This window comes from Dicentrarchus labrax, unplaced genomic scaffold (genome assembly GCF_905237075.1).
Source record: "Dicentrarchus labrax unplaced genomic scaffold, dlabrax2021, whole genome shotgun sequence".
In the NCBI taxonomy this organism is placed as follows: Eukaryota; Metazoa; Chordata; class Actinopteri; family Moronidae; genus Dicentrarchus; species Dicentrarchus labrax.
In genome coordinates this window covers 13,084,677-13,103,851 of record NW_026136701.1, presented here as the reverse complement: position 1 = coordinate 13,103,851, position 19,175 = coordinate 13,084,677, and the positions used below count along the sequence as shown (strand labels likewise).

General features: G+C 42.4%; 1 protein-coding gene across 2 annotated transcripts in view; it reads left to right on the top strand.

Moving 5' to 3' along the window:
• Window positions 1–15,261, top strand: part of gpc5c (glypican 5c) — a 95,102-nt gene extending 79,841 nt beyond the window's left edge. For both annotated transcript variants that reach the window (XM_051404552.1, XM_051404541.1), the window contains one exon: window positions 12,691–15,261. In XM_051404552.1, coding sequence (XP_051260512.1) covers window positions 12,691–12,878 — 188 coding nt within the window. In that variant the 3' untranslated portion in view covers window positions 12,879–15,261. The remainder of the gene's footprint in view (window positions 1–12,690) is intronic.
• Window positions 15,262–19,175: the final 3,914 nt, after the last annotated feature.

Genomic DNA, 19,175 nt, shown 5'->3' with positions numbered 1-19,175 from the left:
CAATATTGACTTGTTTGGATTTACATATATCTATATATTTTGTTTTATTCTCTTATGACTTCACAAATATTCGTTAAAGTTTTATTGAATTGCCCTTTTGGGTTACTTTAGAAACATGGTGGTTCAACATGGCAGATTCCATAGAAGGTGACCCTCTGTGTTTGTAGATATAAAAGACTTATTCTTAGGTAACAAAAACAAAATGTCTCTTATATTCAGTTGATTATACACTACTGAATACATACCTATGAATATTATTATCCATTTCTGCCAACAGAGCCTCTTAAATATCACACACTGGACCTTTAAAGGAAGTCCTTAGTTGAATGAGGTTGTAATGCATTATAGTGGTAGGAGGCATATTTTACCTTCCATCTGTCTGTGCATTTGTTTGCCTCTGTGTAGCTGTGGCAGAGCTCCCAAGTTCCGTGTTAAAAGGGGGCATGACCACCTACTGTTCTGCTAAGAGAGACTTCATCACCAAGTTAATGAACAGCACTAATCTGCAGAGAACAGACTCACTGTCTCTATCATCACTCAGATATGATGGAACTGCTGCAAGTCTTACTAATGAGATAAGATGCATTTATACAGCCCCCTGCATAGTGAAGGTATGTTTAAGAATGCAGATGCAAATGCTTCATACATACAGTACATACGTAAGAGCAGTGATTGTGAAAACTAAATGATTATAGGGAACCATATAAAAAGTGAGCTATGAATGTAGCACAGTGTTACTATTTGACTAAGTTCTAAGTAAAGGATTACAAATATGCAAAAGAAACTACAGACAAAAGCTGGAAAAGTTACATTCTTTTCACATACTCCAATTAGCTCTCTACCACTAAAGAAAAGTCGGATTGCATGATGTCATGCCTGTTTGATCTTCAGATCCTCCCCCTCTTGCCTGGAGACATGCAAGTGTGTGCCAACTAAACAAGGCCTGGTCATGTACGAGCTGCCATGGCCACAGCCACTAACAGGAGAATAAATCAGTGAATCTTTAATGAACCATATCATCCCTCTCCCCTGCAGCTATGAGAGCCTCTTCTGTGGTACATTTTGTGGCGTGACTATGGCTTATTAACTGTATTAGCCCGGGAACGCTTATGGCTGCTCCTTCCAAAGGAGCTATTCATTTGTAGCTAGCTCATTAACGTATTAATCTCTAAAAGACCCACTGTGGCACATTAGACCACTATTTCTCCATTAGGAAGAGAGAGGAGACTCTAAATGTCTGTGCATCAAAAGGTGGAACAGTACTTTATTTGTCTGTCTGTGAGTTTGGGAGTTTAGTTTAGGAGGCTTGTCTGAGTCTCTGGCAGGGTAGGGGCAGACTTTTCTCCTTTGTCCTTTTGTGCAGATTTGGAAGAAAGCCTGTTAATAAAGAAGATGAGGAGAAGATATGTTATTTTTTCTGATATTGAAAGTGCAGGAGAATATACAATAAAAGTTTAGCTTTTATGAAATCTTGTAGGAGTTTAGGATGGAACGTGGGAGATTTAAAACCAAAAACTTTCCCACTGCTACACCTTTGAATCTGACTGCAGTATAGTGTTGTTTGTTTTGCTGTTGCTGCTGCAATCTGCCTGACAAAGGTGTGAGAAGTGATAAAAACAAAAAGGAGGAGAAAGCAGGTTATCCATCTCAGAGGAGGAGAAGTAAATGCATGGATAAACACTTCCTGTGATTGAGCCAGAGGGATGTGCTGTGCAAACGTGTGAATTGTACAGCCATGAAAGTACAATTCTCTTTTGGTAACAAACACCATCTGTCTGGAACACTGGTGAGCTCATCAAGAAAGTGAAGACACCCCCGGCATTGCTCACACACTCTGCACTTCGGTGGCTAAACCTGTCTATTAGCATGAAGCCATTGGCAATGATTGTTTTGCTTTTGCTGTCAAAGAACATAATTATTTAAATATGACAAGATGGAGAGATTTAAGAGTGGATTTTAGTTATTCTTGGACAGAAGGACAAATATATTAACTTTTTTTGTCTCTCCTTGCATACCCTCATACAGAAGGAAACAGCTGGCTGTGTGTGTGTATGTCAGTGTGTAAACCTGGCCCAAGGGAGGTAAACTCTGAACACTATTTCAAATCCACAGCTGCTAATTTTGTGAAACATTCTTTTCCTAAGAAAATAGAGTATAGAATAAGTTGTGAATTTGACTCCACACAGGCACACACACATTCAAAGACAGGGAGAGCTGGGCCTGTATGGCACGAGAAGGCTCCAATCAGCAGATTTTGAATTTAAGGCTGAAGGACACCAGAGCAAAATCTGCACTCCCCATCTATCAATGTCCACTGTAATATGCAGTTTAGATTTTGTGTAGCTGTGTAAGGCACTTCTGTTCTGTATTTCGTTTCTACCACTTGAAGGTTCAAAAGACTGTATGGTATCGTATAGATACTGACCTTGATCCTGGCCTTGATACAGTGATTCAGCTTTGACATATCAGCCTCACAGTGTTCTTTGGTTGCTGGTGTGTTTGTACCTGAATGTCAAAGGCATAGAGAGAACTCTCCAAAGCCTCTAAGGCCATAAAGGTGTGCGGCAGCTGTTCGTCGTGGCAGGAAAAGCACATTCCTAAAATGAACGGCTGCCTGGGCAGGATATGGCCAACATGCACCAGTGTTAGCAGGATTACCCTGGATCGGCCCCAAGTCCACTACAGCCTGCTGTTACCCTGGACCCAGCACACACCTGTCTTTCATGTTTAAAAAACTTGCAAGATGGAAAAAAGTGTGGTTATTAAGTGCGAAGTGCTGCATGTCGGGGTCTGAGAGAGGTCCCAAGGTCAGAGGTAGTAGTTAAGAGTTAAAACAATGGAGGGGTAATACCATAGAGCTATATGATGTGATGTTACAGGACAAGAGATAACAGGCATGGAAGTATCGCTAACATTAAAATAAAATGTCGAGGCCTGAAGTTCAGTAAAGATGATTGCAACATCCAAACCTATTATTCAATCTACCGTGAGAGAGGGGGGTTAGAAGGGTGGGTTGGGGATTTGGTGCTTGTATTCTCTTCTAGACTGGGTAGAACCAATCCACCCCTTGATCTTCCCATACTAGGTCCCGAGGACTGGCGTGCATAGAGGCCGCCTGGCCAGCAGATGTGGTGGCTGTGTCCCGATGCGGATATTATCAGTAGGACTGCCATTTCCCTTAGCCTTTCATCTGGAGCTCAAGGGGCTAAGAGAGAGCTCCGCAGGGCAGAGTAGGGTTGGAGAAGAAGGAACAAGAGGATCAGAGATGGCTTTAGCTAGGCAGGAAGATGGTCTGGTTTGCGGATGGATGTGGGAGGAGTGATTCACTTTTTCACTCTGATATGCCGAGTCATCTTCATATTTGTTCTATCTGTCCAACATTGCATAATTTTCTCAGTACTTGTTTTCACAAAATCTATGAACAATTCTGAGAAATGATATCATCATCATTCCCTATGAAATTAATATTGGAAAGGACTTTCAAACAAAACAATCAGAGGTATAATCCTTTAGACAAATATGTGCTCAAATCATTTGATAGAACTTAAACTACCGAACATATTCAGTTTTATTATAATCACTGTATGACACATTTTTTTATTGTACACATCAGCATTTGTGATCAACTGTCTCCCATTTCCTGCTGCCCCCATCTTTCCCCCTTTATACCATCTTCCACCTTTCCTTTCAGTGGTCTCCTTTTTTACCTAGCTTGGCATATTCTGCCCTGTGGTTTTTATGGCACTTTGAGAGTGATTTAGCTTGAAGGGCTCCCTAGGCGTGCGGTCATCAGAGGAGAATGGTTCTCATTAGCCAGCATCATCATTTCCTTTCGAAGCAGTATCAGCGAGGCCTTTATGACTGAGCCTCTCCAGCACACCTTTGGGACCCTGATTGGGAAACACCAAGAATCTCTGGCGTGGCAACAGGTTGTAAACTAAGGAAGTGTTGGGAGTTGCTACCTCTGAAGTTAGCAAAAATGATACGTACAATTTAGCACTTCGTATGGTTGCTATGAAGTTTATAGCAGAGCAACAAGGAATGCTAGTGTCTCAGTGCTCTGATACCATAGCCACATAAAAGCTTTAACTACATTACTACTGAAGTAACTGTTATTTGGTAATATAACAAGAAATACTTACAACATGTGTGGGTTTCCAAGCAGTAAATGGCATTTTAAAGATGGTTAAAGATGGTGTTCAGACTCATAAAGTGTTCTTTATTGAAAGCTGCAAATTCAGTAGATATGACTGCAAAACACCCTTGCACATCAACCTCCACATCAGCCCCAGTCAGCCTTAGATTAAACATTTAAGCTTTTTCATCATTGGGACCAGATTTAATCAGTTCTTAATGAATTTGTTGAAGTATTTTGTTGCTGACTATACACATTAACAGGCAGACCTAATGTGCAGCTGAGACAACTTAGTGGTGGCCCCGGTTTATTTGGGCTGCTTTATTAATGCTTGTACCCAGGCTTCTCTGCTGGGGTTGGGATAGGGATTGAATGGTAGGGCAGGGGGTTGTTGCGTGAGTGACCCCCTTGATTGTCTTGACTCGCCTGGAGCCCAGCCCTGGCTACTAATACAGAAACTGACATTCCTGCTGTAACACAGCACTGAGCAAATAAAGGCAGACATTCCATTGATATTGAAAAATACAGTAGAAGGATAAGCAGGGATGAGCCTGATCCTCTTTGTCTCAGCTCAGCCTGGTATGCAGGGGGAAATACAGACTAGGTGAGGGGAGAAGGAGGGAAAGCATGGAGCACTTGGGGTGGAATTTTCCCATTGAGACAGGTACTCTATCTCAAACTCAAAAGACTTGAACTTTTGTTTTAAAGTAAAACCCCAATCATTGTATCTGTTTTAGATGGCATAGGTGCATTAGCATTGCATGAGAGGTCAGATAATGGAGGTTGGTAGCAATGAGCCCATTATTGTATTGACTACCTGCAGTGCGAGTTTTATATATGTGTATGCATCAAAGGGATGCAAGACACTTCATTAAAGGCCTATCCTATTGACCAGCGGTGAGAGCGACCAAGCCGTTCTCCCTTATCCATAATTGATGTGGCAATTAGAGCTGAACCTAGAACAGACTGTCAGGCCTGAGGGCTGGGAGGGGGCTGACCTCTCACTGCTTCTGCTGATTACAGATCAGATAGGAACGGCCACTGACAGTGTACTTAGTGCACCGTTCTAATTTGATTCTAAAACTGCAGTCAGTTATGCAACCAAGAGTTTACATCAAAGTATTTGACTCACCCCCACAAAATCAAACATTTATAACATCACAGCACAACTTTTTTTTTTCTTCTAACCCACACAGATTTCTGAAAAGACTTTGAAGTTGAAAAGGCATGTATCACTTAGATCAGTTTAATTCAGAGGAGGCTGGTCACATGGAGCAACACAAGGCTGCATTCTATTCTCTGTATTTTACTTCTGTGTGAGCACTGCTGCTGCTTCTTGGCGTCACTGAGCAGTTAGCGCCTTAACATTAACAGTAAAACCTCTTTTCCCTTATAGCCTCACTGCACTTGAACATCAACAGCAACACTATAAAAAGATTGAGTGTGTCATTGGATTCTCGATACTCGAGGCAAGATGACACGCAAAATCATTAAGATAGAAACAGTGTCAGAACAGGTGAAAGGATGCAACTTGAGATTTCTGCTCTGCTCGGCTGATTCCGGTGGGCAGGGGGAGGGATTCATGTGTGAAATGTTATGTCAGGAGACACACACGGTGACAGTATCTCTTGAGTGCTACCTGATGTGCACTTCCTCTCAGCGATAATGGATGGCAATGAAGTGTATGCATGCATCAGAGTGAGAGAGCAGAAGAATATGAATGTGAAGTTTATCTCTGCCTCCTTCACGCTTGTCTGTCTACAAGGACAACCTGACACCTGCCAATGCAATGAAGCATCTGGTGTTTGAGTGCACGCAGGTGTGGTGGTGTGTGTGACCGAACACTGGTATGATCCAAAATCAGTGTGCTGCTGGTGGGGAATGTGGTATGTTTGCATCTGTGAGACATTGAGGAGTTGTACTGAGCCTTTAACTTCTGTCTTCAATAGAGGCTGTTTTCTCCTCAGGATTCCCCTCCATCTTGAGAATCTGTCACATTGACTGGTGGAGGTCACTGTCCTCCCAGGGCCCCTTTTGCCCATTTGTTTCTGTGTGTATGTGTTTGTGTGTGTTCATAGGGGTGTAAATCTTAATCTTGCCAAGGAGCTTAATAGTCTAGTACAGCCAAGAAACGCACTGGGCAGATTCCATTGCACTGATCCCTGCTCTGGAGTTGCCAGGCTGCTATGCCCGTTGCTAGGTTAGCTGTAGGCTTAGATGTGTACCCCACTGATGCCCCAGTATTTTTGGCCCTTTAGCCCCTTAAATGGCCTGCCAGAGACCCTGTACCAGTCCTGGATTCCCTGTATAGGTTGCCTGTGAACCAGAGGGACAGTTCCCAGAGAAGTGAGTGTGTGTGTGTGTGTGTGTGTGTGTGTGTGTGTGTGTGTGTGTGTGTGTGTGTGTGTGTGTGTGTGTGTGTGTGTGTGTGTGTGCATGGGTGTATGGGGAATAGGGAGATTAGTTAGATGGGGCGAAGAGGCCCTGCCTGACATGGCACCACATAAAGAGTGAGTCGTGGACAAAAACAGCACAGAGATGGATGGCCAGTAATGAACTGTGTGAATGCATCCTCCCCTTCCTTCCACCCTCTAACCTTACCCTCTTTGAAAGAAAAGTGTGTGTGAAAAGAGATAAGGAAATGTTGTGTGAGTGCTTGGGAAGGCATATATGTGTGTATGAGACAGTGAAAGAGAAGCCCCTAAAAACATAGTGACCTAGAGAGGTTTAGCATTCTCCGGCTCGGCCAAACAATGTCAGGACACCCGTGATCCATAGCCACCAAGAGCAGCATCAGTCTTTTATTGGTGTCCAGAGGTCTGATCGGAGGCAGACCGATAGCTCTGTGTCTCAGTAATGCTAGCTTTACCCAGGAATAAAAAGATACCAACATAATACTTGGTGTGCATGTGCAATCAAATTTTGTGGTGTGTGAAAATGATGGTAATGTTGCAACCGAGGAGTAACAACGGTCGCTTAATGGGTGTGTGGTTTAAGTCCTCTGTGTATCAGTATTGTATAATATTGTTGAACCCCAAATGGGGGCCAGCTTATCTATACAAAGTGGCATAAGTGTATACAATTTACTAGGGTAAAATCTAAAATCATAAAGCTTCTTTTTAATACGTGCTTATAGTAAAAGGGAGTAGAGGAACATTGTACCACATCTGCGTCTCTCTTCACTTGGGAAACAGAGAGCCTCTTTCTCTCAAAGGGATAGATGGCAGGTAGCAGATATCTAGCAAAGGTCACACATCAGGTTGGATCAAAGGAAAATGCTCTGTCCCTGTTAATGACAGAGACTAATGGTACAAATCATTTTTACTGACTTCACTGCATTTGAAAAACGGTAAGCTGGCGCCCACGCTTCAAAGACATATTGGCTATTGCATAAATATCTTGTTTTACAGCAAATAAGGATGGATCTAGTAAATCAACTTTGTCAATCAAATTCTGCTGGGCAGAGATGTCACAGGAGGGGAACAGATAGATAAACTGTACTTTTTGAGTCTAAGTGTGGAACTTATGCTGGAACCAAGCACACACTGTGGAGAAGGGTGGCTAATCACATATCATCTCACTAATTTTCAAACACCATGTCCGTCTGCATGTGTGCGTGCACCATGAGTGTGTGTAAATCTTTGCGCCTGTGTGCATGCTTACCTTTATGTGTCTGCCTGTGTGAGTGGTAAAAAAAATATGTCAAAGGTCACCTCTCTTAATGAAACATCGCCGCGAGGCAGGTCCAGTGGCCTTGTCAAAAGCCAGGCCCATGAGCAGCTTTATAACCACCACCACCGCCACCCCCGCCTCCTATCAAACGCTTAGCAGGGCGAAGACCCTCAAGGTCAAAGCTGGGGTGTGAGCCAAGAGAGAAGAAGATGGTGAGAAGGAGAAAGAGAGGAGGAGGGAAGTTACCGACTTCCACCCACCTCCACCACACTCTCTCCATGTATCATAAATCAAACTTCCACCTTCTGACCGTCTTTATAATAAGAGTAAAAACTGCCACAGTTGCTTTAAAGCCCATGATAAACAAGTCTTCTATTCACACATTTAACCACTCTGTGGGGTTAAGTTACACTGGACAACAACAGGTTACACTATAATTACACTGCGATGCTACAACACAATTTAGACTAGAAAAATATGATCACTATTAAGTTGATAATAATGCATAGCTATGTCTGTACTGGCTGCAAGTCAGAGTTGAGTCTAGAAAAGCTGCCTTGTCATCTTGATAGCATATAGTGTGACAACTTGCTAAGCCCCAGTATACAGTAGCACCATTCCTCACTGGATTACAGCTCTGCAGCTTGTGCTCAGCCAAGCCCACATGCAGGGTCGCACAACATGCCACACACACACACACACACACACACACACACACACACACACACACACACACACACACAGCCATGCACATATGGATCTTAATTTTTTGGCCTAACTCATTGGTCCCTTAATAAACTTGTAGCCCTATCGTCCCAGTACTGCTCCTCTGTATGCTTTTGTGCATGTGTGTTATGTGCATTCAAGCTGCCTGTGTGTGTGTGTGTGTGTTAGTGTGTGTGTGTGTGTGTGTGTGTGTGTGTGTGTGTGTGTGTGTGTGTGTATTCTTGTCTGCAGCATGTATGACGTGCTCAGGAGGAGAGACTAAATCTTATCAGCTGAAGACAGAGGGAGGATTGTTTGAGAACAGTTCGCTTCTTCCCTTTGCATAGGTTTGAGGATTTAATCTGTGTGGCGGCAGTGGCCGTATGCTGGTAAACCCTGAAGAAAAGAAGAGAAGGGAGAAAGAAGGAGCGAGAGAGAGGGAGGAGAGTAGCAGTAGAAAACTGACATGGTCAAAATGATGGCAGAGGCGTTTGTTATTCCTCCCACTCACCTTCCAGCCCTTATTCCTCCCTTCCTCTCTCCGTCCCCTCCCATCCCTCCTTCCTCTTGGCGAGGGCCCGAGGTCCACCTCTTCTTCAGTGCTGCGGCCAGGCTTGTTAGAAGCAGCTGTTGTTACTCCCTTGGCCAGTGGGAAATGGAGGCTCCTCTCAAACACACAAGCTGCCCATCTGGAGAGGCATTAGTGGCAAAGGACACTATGAACCATTTCTCACACACTTCGCCAACACCAAGGTCAACAAGGTGGGCAGAAGACAGAACATCCCTCCTTAACAAGCCACAGCCTTGGGTTGAGCTACATTGCTTCCTTGTAGTGTGTGTGTGTAGTTATGAAGGTAACACAATGGCTATACACTGTATCTGGGTGTTGGATGTTCGGACGACAAACTGACACGATCCCCTTCCTCTCCATGACCGTGCCTACTGCAGGCTTTACTGACAAATTAAAGCTACCACATTACTTATTCTAGTATAAGGCACACACACACAAAAATGCACACATATTTATTTCGTTTCATTTGTGGTCATGTATGGACCTCTCAGCGCTCCAGTTCCATTTGTTTCTCTGGTTTCCTTCACTCTGTTTTTGTTTGTCTTTGTCACTGTTCATTGCCTATTATAAAGCTTTTTACCAATCAAATCACATTTGTCTTTTACTGGTGGGGAACATATGTCATTCACTGCTGCTCGCCCGAACTTGATTGATTCCATCTGCCTAGACACGAGTGATGATAGATCTTCATCCTCATACTTAAAAGACAAACTAACTGTTTTCCTCCTCTAACCCTCCACGTCATCTTTCACTCCCACCCTCTGTTTTTCTGTCTTGCTCATTCTCCCTTCGTTTCCCCGCCATATTTGGGGGATTTACACATGAGCCAGCTTATAAAGCACAGCTTATCTGCTAACATTGTCTCATTATGACAACAACAACATCACATTCCATTATCCTCCTGCCCTCCTGGTTTTTCATTTCTTTGTACCTCAAGTTGTTGCTTGCTTTTAGGCTGTTTCTCCTCAGTGTTCTACCTCTTCTACTGTTCCACTTTATTGCTTTAATAATTAATATATCTTTAACTAGTGGTAGGTGATATTGCTCAAAATGTTATGATAAAAATTTCTGTAGTATGTGTTTACCTAAATATGACACAATGCATTATTACATTTCAATATAAAATGATGATTTTGTAAAATTCTGTTGTGTTTTGGAACACTTTACATTACAGATGTTCGTCTGTTTTCAAGACTTCAAACAAATTGTATAAATCTGTCCATAAAACATATTGCATAGTGCAAAAAATATTTCAAACTGATGTACCACAGTACTACTGCAACATTGATCCTTCCATCAAAATGTGGCCACTTATTTGGGTCCAGGTCACAACAGCGGCACATGAGAACAGCTCAGATGTTCTTTTCCCCAGCCATGTCCTCCATCCCATTGGACACTGGAGCATTCTCTGGTTGGGATACACAATCTCTTGTACGTGTTCTGGGTCTTTTCCAGGGCCTCATCCTGCTGTAATGAGCTCAGAATACTCTTTTAGGGCATGTGTAGTGTAGAGTAGTGTGAGCTTTGGTTTATTTATAAATTAATTTGCTGCATCAGATGCAATTTTGAAAGGCATTTGAAAGGAAATGAGACATTATATCATTTGCACAAACATTTCTTCCATGTCTTATTTTTTATACCCCTCCCAAGCAATCCCATAGTTTGGCTTTGCCCGGTTAGATGATTCGTTTAATGGGTATTGACTCTCAGCCTTGTAACTTCATTTTATTGTGTCCAATTGTATTTTATTTCAAAGATCACAAAGCATTACAATACCATGCATTCCAAAATGCCTACCTTATATAAAAATACACTTTAACTAGTTGGCAGTACTGTTGTTTATGCTGTAATTGGTTGTTCTGGCACTAGGACCTGCTTCAATAATTAGCCAGTTGGTTAGCCTGCAGTGGAGTGGTATTAGTGTTGTGTTGGCCCATTCAATTGCTGTTTTCTGACATCTCCCTGATGAGATGCAGCCCATTTCCATTGAAACAATAACAGCAATCTGATTTAGGATAAATGATGTCTTTGTCTATTGTCTTCTAGAACAACAAAAACGACTGGCACGGGAAACACTTCTCTCTCTAGAGCCCTGCCTAGCCCTATTTACACATGCATACACATGCACACATACAAACCCAAGTGCACAGTAGGGATGGGTTGATATGCATTCTCAGTTCTACAGAACAATGTATTCTTAGATTTACACATTTGACCATGCCAGGTGTGAAAGGAAACATTCTTAATTAAACGGCAGCTTAAAAGAGCAATGCATTTTGTTCTTTTATGTCAGAAGGAGTGATTTTAGTTCGGTATTCAAAACTCTTGTGGACTGCTATGAATTTTCACATAACCTATCACACATCTGGCTGTCAAGTCCCCACACAGGGGAGTCTGTAACTGTATTTAATTAGACAACTGAATCCTAGACAGATCAGTTGAACACACAGTGGTAGGAATCATCTTTGCAAACTTGGCCATTTTTGTGACAGCGACAACTTAAAGAGACATTTTGACACTGGGCTTTGGCACTGTCAGTACTCTTATACCTAGCTTACTCCCTATCACAATACAGTCTTGTCACCCTTTCCCTCTCTATGCACTCACACAAGGCTTGCAGAGCCTTTATCCTATGGTTATAAACTGAATGTATATGACACTTGTTAGGGCTTAGTGGTGCAGATTAACTGGCATTTCATTGGTAACTGGGAGTGTGTGGTGTACTTTGCTGGGCTGAGTTGGGTCTGGCTGGGATACACGAAGAACAGTGAAAAGAAGAACGGGTAATGAGCACATGGAATCAATTTCCCTTCAGTTTTGGAGACACCAACGTCCTGTCGCATCCCAGAGGGAAGCGAGAGGAGAGAGATACGTTCAGTGCCAGGGCGATGATACTGTATGAGGATAGAAGGGATCAAGTTTAAAGGAGACTGGAAAAACAGCGAGGGGTGGAGACATGAGTGAAGTCCTCTTTAAGGAAAGCTGCGATTTCACCAGCATCAGCAAAGGGTTTGTTTGTGTAACTTTATATGTGTTTGCGGGGCTTGTGATTAAATGGGTGCTTAATGTCTTCCCTACCCTCGTCACCCTGATTTATCTCTGACTGAGTGTTATGGCACAGTGAGGGCTGTCTATCATCTGCTGCTGGAGATTAGACACCAAGTCAGTCCTGCATCATGATGTATGTGTGGAGAAACCCAGTAAATAGCGGCACAGCTTTTTTTTTGTGTAACTTAGACAAAAGTATTTAAAAGTGAGTTGGTAGCTGAATATTAACACAGTGGCACTGTAAATGCATTTTTTTTTTTTTTTTTTTTTTTTTTTAGCCACTCTTCAAAGTAAATTATGGTTGCTTTTATCTTCAACAGCCACAGCTGTGCTTCTTCTGGTGTACATATGAACTCACTCAAACATAATCATACATCATTTTTATGTGTGATTGTTTTTGAAAACCCTTGGAATGGAGTGATGGGATCAGTGATTGGATGATGAGGAGCCTCTAATGTACAATTTTACAAGCCTAAAAGAGTCTGAATATAAAAGCAGATTAACATGATTACCATGATGAGCCAAACCATTTATTTCCCGTGTTTCTGTTTTTTCACAGCACATCCAGAAACCTCCAGTGAAGTGAAGCCCATTGGGAGACAGCCTGGAGGTGACAGCCCACATGAGAACCCTTCCAAGCCCCCCTCAGTGAAGGTGATAGGGGGCTCGGAGTCTGCCAGCTGGGCACGACCCTGGAGCCTTGCACTGCTCTTTGCTGCACTGTGCTTGCAGTGGACCCTGTTCTGATGCCAGCTCCTTCTGTGAATCTGCCACCCAACCCTGCCCCTCTAGGATCCACATACATTCACACAGACACTCATATTATATACATATCACGCATAGTATCCTTACTCCTGTCCTCAGCAGACATGGATGGATGGATGGTAATGATGGAAAAATAAAAACGGCATCAGTCTGATTTTACTTAAAAACACTTACACATATACAGACTTGCATATACAGTAGAAATACAGCTGACTTCTTTTTTTCTGCTGCTGGTTTTTACTTATCCTTTCAGGCTAAAAACCTCATCACGGCCACTGCACCATTTGCCAGCGAGGCAGAAGAATTCAGCTCATTTGAAAACTCAACTCATTTTCTTTTTGAGGATTAAGGAATGCATGATAGATTGATAGATCAATCCCAGGTGCCTGGCCCAGAACAGCAGATTTGATATACTCTAATGACTGTGTACCTTGGCAGGGATTAGAATGTAATGAGTTCACAGGTAGAGCACGGGCACACTTGCACGGCTGAACACATTGTGCAGACAAACTAGGTGTGTATAGTATGTAACTGTATATAGGTGGAAAGATTTGATGGAGTGTATGAGGTTCTGATTCAACAAAAAGCTCTTAACTGATTGAGCTGAATGGGGTTTTCTTTTCCCTTAGCTATGAATGGACTGTGCTTGTCTGCTACATAGAAAACAATGCAAAAAAATACCTATAGAGATTAATTTCTGTAAAAAAATAAATCAAGAATGCACATTATTTTTCAATTCAAGCCCATGACATAAATGGACACATTTTGGACATTTGAAAAAAAAAGACTGTACATTGTTGGTTTTACTAATGTTTATTGCGCATACAGTTTTGTGTGTTTGCTCGTTGAATTGCACATTAATGCATGTATAATTTACCAAGTTATCATAATTGTTATGATAGGATCAGGCATTTTTTCAGGAAGCAAAAAAAAAAACCTCATGTATTGCCTTTTCCACTGCATCTCGCTGATGGCGTGACGTCAGGTTTGGTCTTCCTCTCTAAAATGATAGTTTGGAACTTGAATACAAGAGAAGGTGGGCTGCAGATCCAACACATGCAGATACAATTTCATATAAACACAAAAAAACAAAATATTTTTTACAAAGTTGGGTGCATCTATTGTTTGATCTAGTAGAGTGGTAGCCATTGGGTAAGTTCCTATACATGGATTTATCAAACATTTTGCCAAATAAGTTCTAACATCTCTCCACCCTCTCTTAAGCAGACCATTCCTTAGAATTCCAACAGAATAAAAACAAATCCTTCTTTGTTTGACTTATTATTAGTGACTTCTATAATGGCTTCCTCTGTATAACTGTTTTCTCTCTTGTGTAGATGAGGATGGTTTACGTACTGGTACAGCAGAGTACCTGTGTGTGTGAGGATGAATGTATCATCAATGCTATGCAGCTACAGTATTAAACCTGATAATGCCTAAAGGCTACACACAGTATCTAAGCTAAATAGGTCTATACACTTACATGGGTCTATGTGCAGTGAAATACCTCTTTCATTACCTTTATTTGAACAAACTCTTCCTCTCCTTACTGAAAAGTATTTCACCGTTGACTCTGCCTAAAAGTGGGGAAAGGATTACCTGCTAACTACATGCAAATACATGCAATTATACATGAAAGCCCTGTAGTTAATGAATAATGGAGATGACTGCAGCTATGTTAAGGTTTTGACCTGTGTCACATTCTGTGCTCTGTAACCATATTTGTTTAGTTCATAAGTTCCTCCATGTATGTTTTGTTCATGGCTGTCCACCCACAGATCACTTACAGCCCATTACCCTTGCATGTGTATAAATGTACATATTGTAAGTCTTGCCATTTGTTTTGTGTCTCATTTCCTCTCTTTTGTATCAGTATGATACAGTGTAGCTGAGCTCTATTAAAGGTGCTCTGCTTTTTTGCCTGTCTCAATAGCCTCTCCTTAAAGAATATCAGTCACACTAGACATTGATAAACTGAGATTTGCTTAGAAAGGATGTTTATTAAGGCCATACACACCTATGGCACACAGGTGTTTTACAGATTTTTCCTGATTAATCCTCCATCCTCCTATGCCTGTGTGAGATTGTACACACTGCGCTTGATTGACACCCACCACATTCTCCTACTGCACCTGTTAGGACAACTCGTGTCTTTGTTCTATTGGTACGCTGAGTTAAGTGACCTTATGTGATTCCCAGCGTAGCTCCACCCAGCCTCAATAAGAGAGGAGGTCTAATCAGTCATAATAAGTGAAAACACCTGTGTAGGTATACAGGCTCTTTCAGGATATTTCATGTTGACACCACTCACATTTCCCCTGTCTGCAAAACAGAATATTAAACTGAAGTGGCCAAATTATGCACATCAAGTGATACTGTTTGAGCTTTTTTTAAAAATAATTTTCTTTTTGGGAAGTACACTTAATTTACTTTCTTGCCAATGGAAGTTCCAGGATTCCAAGAAGTCACTATGCCCGGCCATAAAATAGTAACGGCATGTAGTTCCCTGCAATTCACAACTTGTCAGTTTTACATTTTAATTTGTGTTTGGATTAAAGAAATAGAATCAGCAAGGTTGTGAGCTTCAGGGCTGCTACGGTGTATTTTTGAACTAGAGAGATCCAAGCTAGCTGTTTCCAGTCTGTATGCAAAGCTAGGTAATCCCCTCCTGGCTCACGCTCCATAGTTAGTGCACAGACATGAGTGGTATTGATCTTCTCATCTAACTCTCGGCAAGAAGCTATTTTCCCAACATACTGAACTATTCCTTCAAACAAAGAAGACTTGTTAACTATGATACTATGTTCTATGGTGTTCTATGATCACTAACCATACTTGGCTGCTGGTGAGCAGTGGAGGAGGACTGAGTTATGAGGGTGTAGGCAGGGTAAGCCGTCTAAGTCTGACCTTCTCTATTTGCATCCAGGAAGTCTCTTGCTAAACATATCAGTCCGTGTGCACCAGGAATAGAGGCAGGGGGTAGAGCGTGAGGTTCGGTGCTGGAAAGGGCTGTGGCAGTCGGTCATGATGACAGCGGCGTCGACAGTGACAGTTTGCTCACTCAGCTGATGTGTGGCTGACCCGTTGGCTGCTCCTGCAGGGGAAACTTTGCCTATTCATGGGCCGTAATTGCCCCGTATTAGTCTGTGCTGTCGGCTTCAATGTTAGCTTTTGCCTTTTGCTTGGTTAGATACTGTAAGACAAATAAACACAAAGCAAGCGTGGGGTGCTACTGTTGGTGAAAACAGACATTCTTGTGGGGTGACGCACATATGTAATGGAGTGAGGTTATGGCCTAAATCAGGTGTATGTCATGTGGTATCCCTTTTTCATGCATTAGTTTAGCATTACTAGATAAAGCCACACGTGACCTACGAAGCGACTGAAGCTAAATATTTAGAAATAATGTATATAATTGGTCTTCAGGGTAACACTGGTCTTTTCTTCCTTCTTCCTCCACAGTGATTATAAAAGCATTTGATGGCAGCGTATCAGGCGACAGTGGCCCTCCAAGTCTCACCACACCTCCTACTGTTTTAGCCATCAGCCTGCGAGCACATAACTAATAGCACTTTCCTGGCTGAAGCATACAGTGTCCATGAGCTTTTTCTCACTCTCTTTGTCTCTCTCACACATACACACGCATTTTTACGAACACCAAAATCATCACAAACGCACACCGATGATCTCATTCACACACCCCGTCCCACAGTTGTACACTTCCAATTGCACGCAGTCTGTATTTGATCCTCGGAGTCTATTTCATGCTTGTTGCTGTGAAACTGAGTGTCTGGCTGGCTGCAGACGAGAGCAGAGACAGTGCCCAGTCCAAGGATACCGTGCCTCGTCTTCGCCTGAGCCGTAATTGAACTGCATTGTCCCTGCCTGACAAAACCAAAGCCGTCTGTCGTCCTTTAATAACCTCCGCTGACTGACGCAGAAAGCTATGGATTACTTTAAAATATGGACAATAATGGGAGCAAACTCAGACAGTGAAAGAGAGTTAGTCTGAAAATGACTTTCAATTGGGCTTAAGTTAACTTTATAGAGACAGTTTAATGTCTTTAAAATGGGTAAGGATGATTCAGTGTATTATACTGTATGTACAGACACACATTGCAAGGAGCAGTGTGGTCAGTGAGTGTAACTGAGAATTCGGGGGACCTGAGGTCACAGCTGCTCAGCTGTCTGTCTGGGCTATTTTAAACGGTAGCACACATCAGCGCTTCTGTCCCACTGGCTTGGCCAAGTCCACACCTAAATGTCTCTCTCTCTCTCTCTCTCTCTCTCTCTCTCTCTCTCTGTCTCTCTCTCTCTCTCTCTCTCACACACACTCACACACACACACACACACACACTGTAATCGTTCTTGCCTTAGCAAAAAGTAGATCTAACAGTAATTCACACATCAGGGATGAACCACAGTCGCATCACACACTGTGAAAAGAGCCTTAAGATGCATAACTGCGTTTTCTAACAGATGTCCCCTGAAGTCAACCTGATTGTGCGATAGCAAGGTGACAGCAGTTGAGCAAACCCCCCCCTCCCGAGATTGTCTTACCTTTTCAGCCTGGGGATCAGAGTGACAAGCTTGAACTAGGAGGAGGGAGCAAAGGAGGCGGGAGGCGCTGGAAATAGCTTTTCAAAGACGAACAATTGGGTGAGATAGAGGGGAAACGAAAGGGGCACCTGCGGCTCCTATTAACCACAGCTCTGCTCCTTGAGTTTCAGTCGTCAGCTGTATCTGTTTCCCCTCTGCGCAGAGCACCCTACGCCCTCACAACAGGCTAACACAAGCTGTCACTGCCAATTCTCCCTCTGTCACCCTGCTCCACTGGCCAATTAGAATTATGCTCTCATTGAGCTCTTGAGTTTACTCATTGAGTCCAATTAAACAAATTTGCGACATGACAGACCATCAAGAGGAGCATCAGCAACACTGACAGAGATCTAATCAAGCAACTTTTGCTTGATTCCTCCTATTCACTTATTGGCCTCACTTGTCAGTTATGTTTCGCATCATGCACTGTGCTGCTGGCAGAGGGCAGGTAAACAGTGCAAAAAGAGTGTTAGGAGGTGTTATCTTCCTGCAAGCTACCATGAGGTTGTTGTCATTTCCTGTCTGACTGTGAGAAAAACTGATGTGGGGCAATGCACAGCTGTTTGTTGCTGACTGAAGACATAAAAAACAAAATGCATGTACAAAACATTCATGCATACTGACAATTGAAAGAGTTTAAGATTGTCACTCAGTAGACTCTTTCTGGCAAGTCTCTGGATGTGACGGATATGAAGGCAATAATGCAGAACAGCCATTCAAATGTGGAATAATTTCAGATCCCTCCAGAATCCCAATTTATTCTGCCTGTTATAAAAGACAAATAGAGGCAGACATGAACTTTCATACCGCAAGCCAAAGGATTGGATGTCTGGCATGGACCCCTGTCTAACCACTCTGAGGACACCCACGGGTGAAGAGGTTTTCTGGACTTTGCTGACCACCACTCATGGTCACAAAATCCCTGACCATGTGTCAGGCAGATGAGTGAGGAGAGAATGCATCTTGGTTAGAGGAAGATAGAAAAGGTTTTCCCTCCCTCCCTCCCTCCCTTTTTCAGCTGGCAATACAACATGGATTTTGCTTATTGAGCATCAGTGTGTGCTCATTTACCAGCCTTTCTGCTCCTTACTGTGCAGACTAATGCAGGTTCTAGGCCAAAATAAACAGGCCACATTACTGCGGTACCATCTCACCTGTAAAACTGCACAACAACGCTGAATTTTATGCAAAGGATCTCACTGCTTTTATATAGCGTTTGCCAAGAAATATGAACAGGAGATTCTGTAGAGCCTATTATGTGTAAAAATATAGTCATTAAAATTCAGTTGGAATATGGGTTATATGTAAGCCAGATGTCTAAAAATGTTTTCAAAGAAATGAAGCCCAGTATTAAGAGACACCTAGATGTCTTTCCACCTGCAAATAACCAAAAAGCTTACTGGGTTGTGCTATGTCGGCTGTAGAATAATAAACTGTAATAACTGTAATGTGAAATCATACTTTCTACGTAGTTATATTTCCTGCTGCAAATGATATATTTCATCTAATTCCAATAAAATAAAACATGGATTGCAAGTTTGTTGAGTTATAATCATAAACTAACCAAATCCTGACAAGTAATTCTGCATAGAGCTTAATTACTACATTTAGGCATCATAACAAAAGTAATACTGTTAATGTCATTCATGAGACTTTCCTGCACACATTTCAGACCAGTG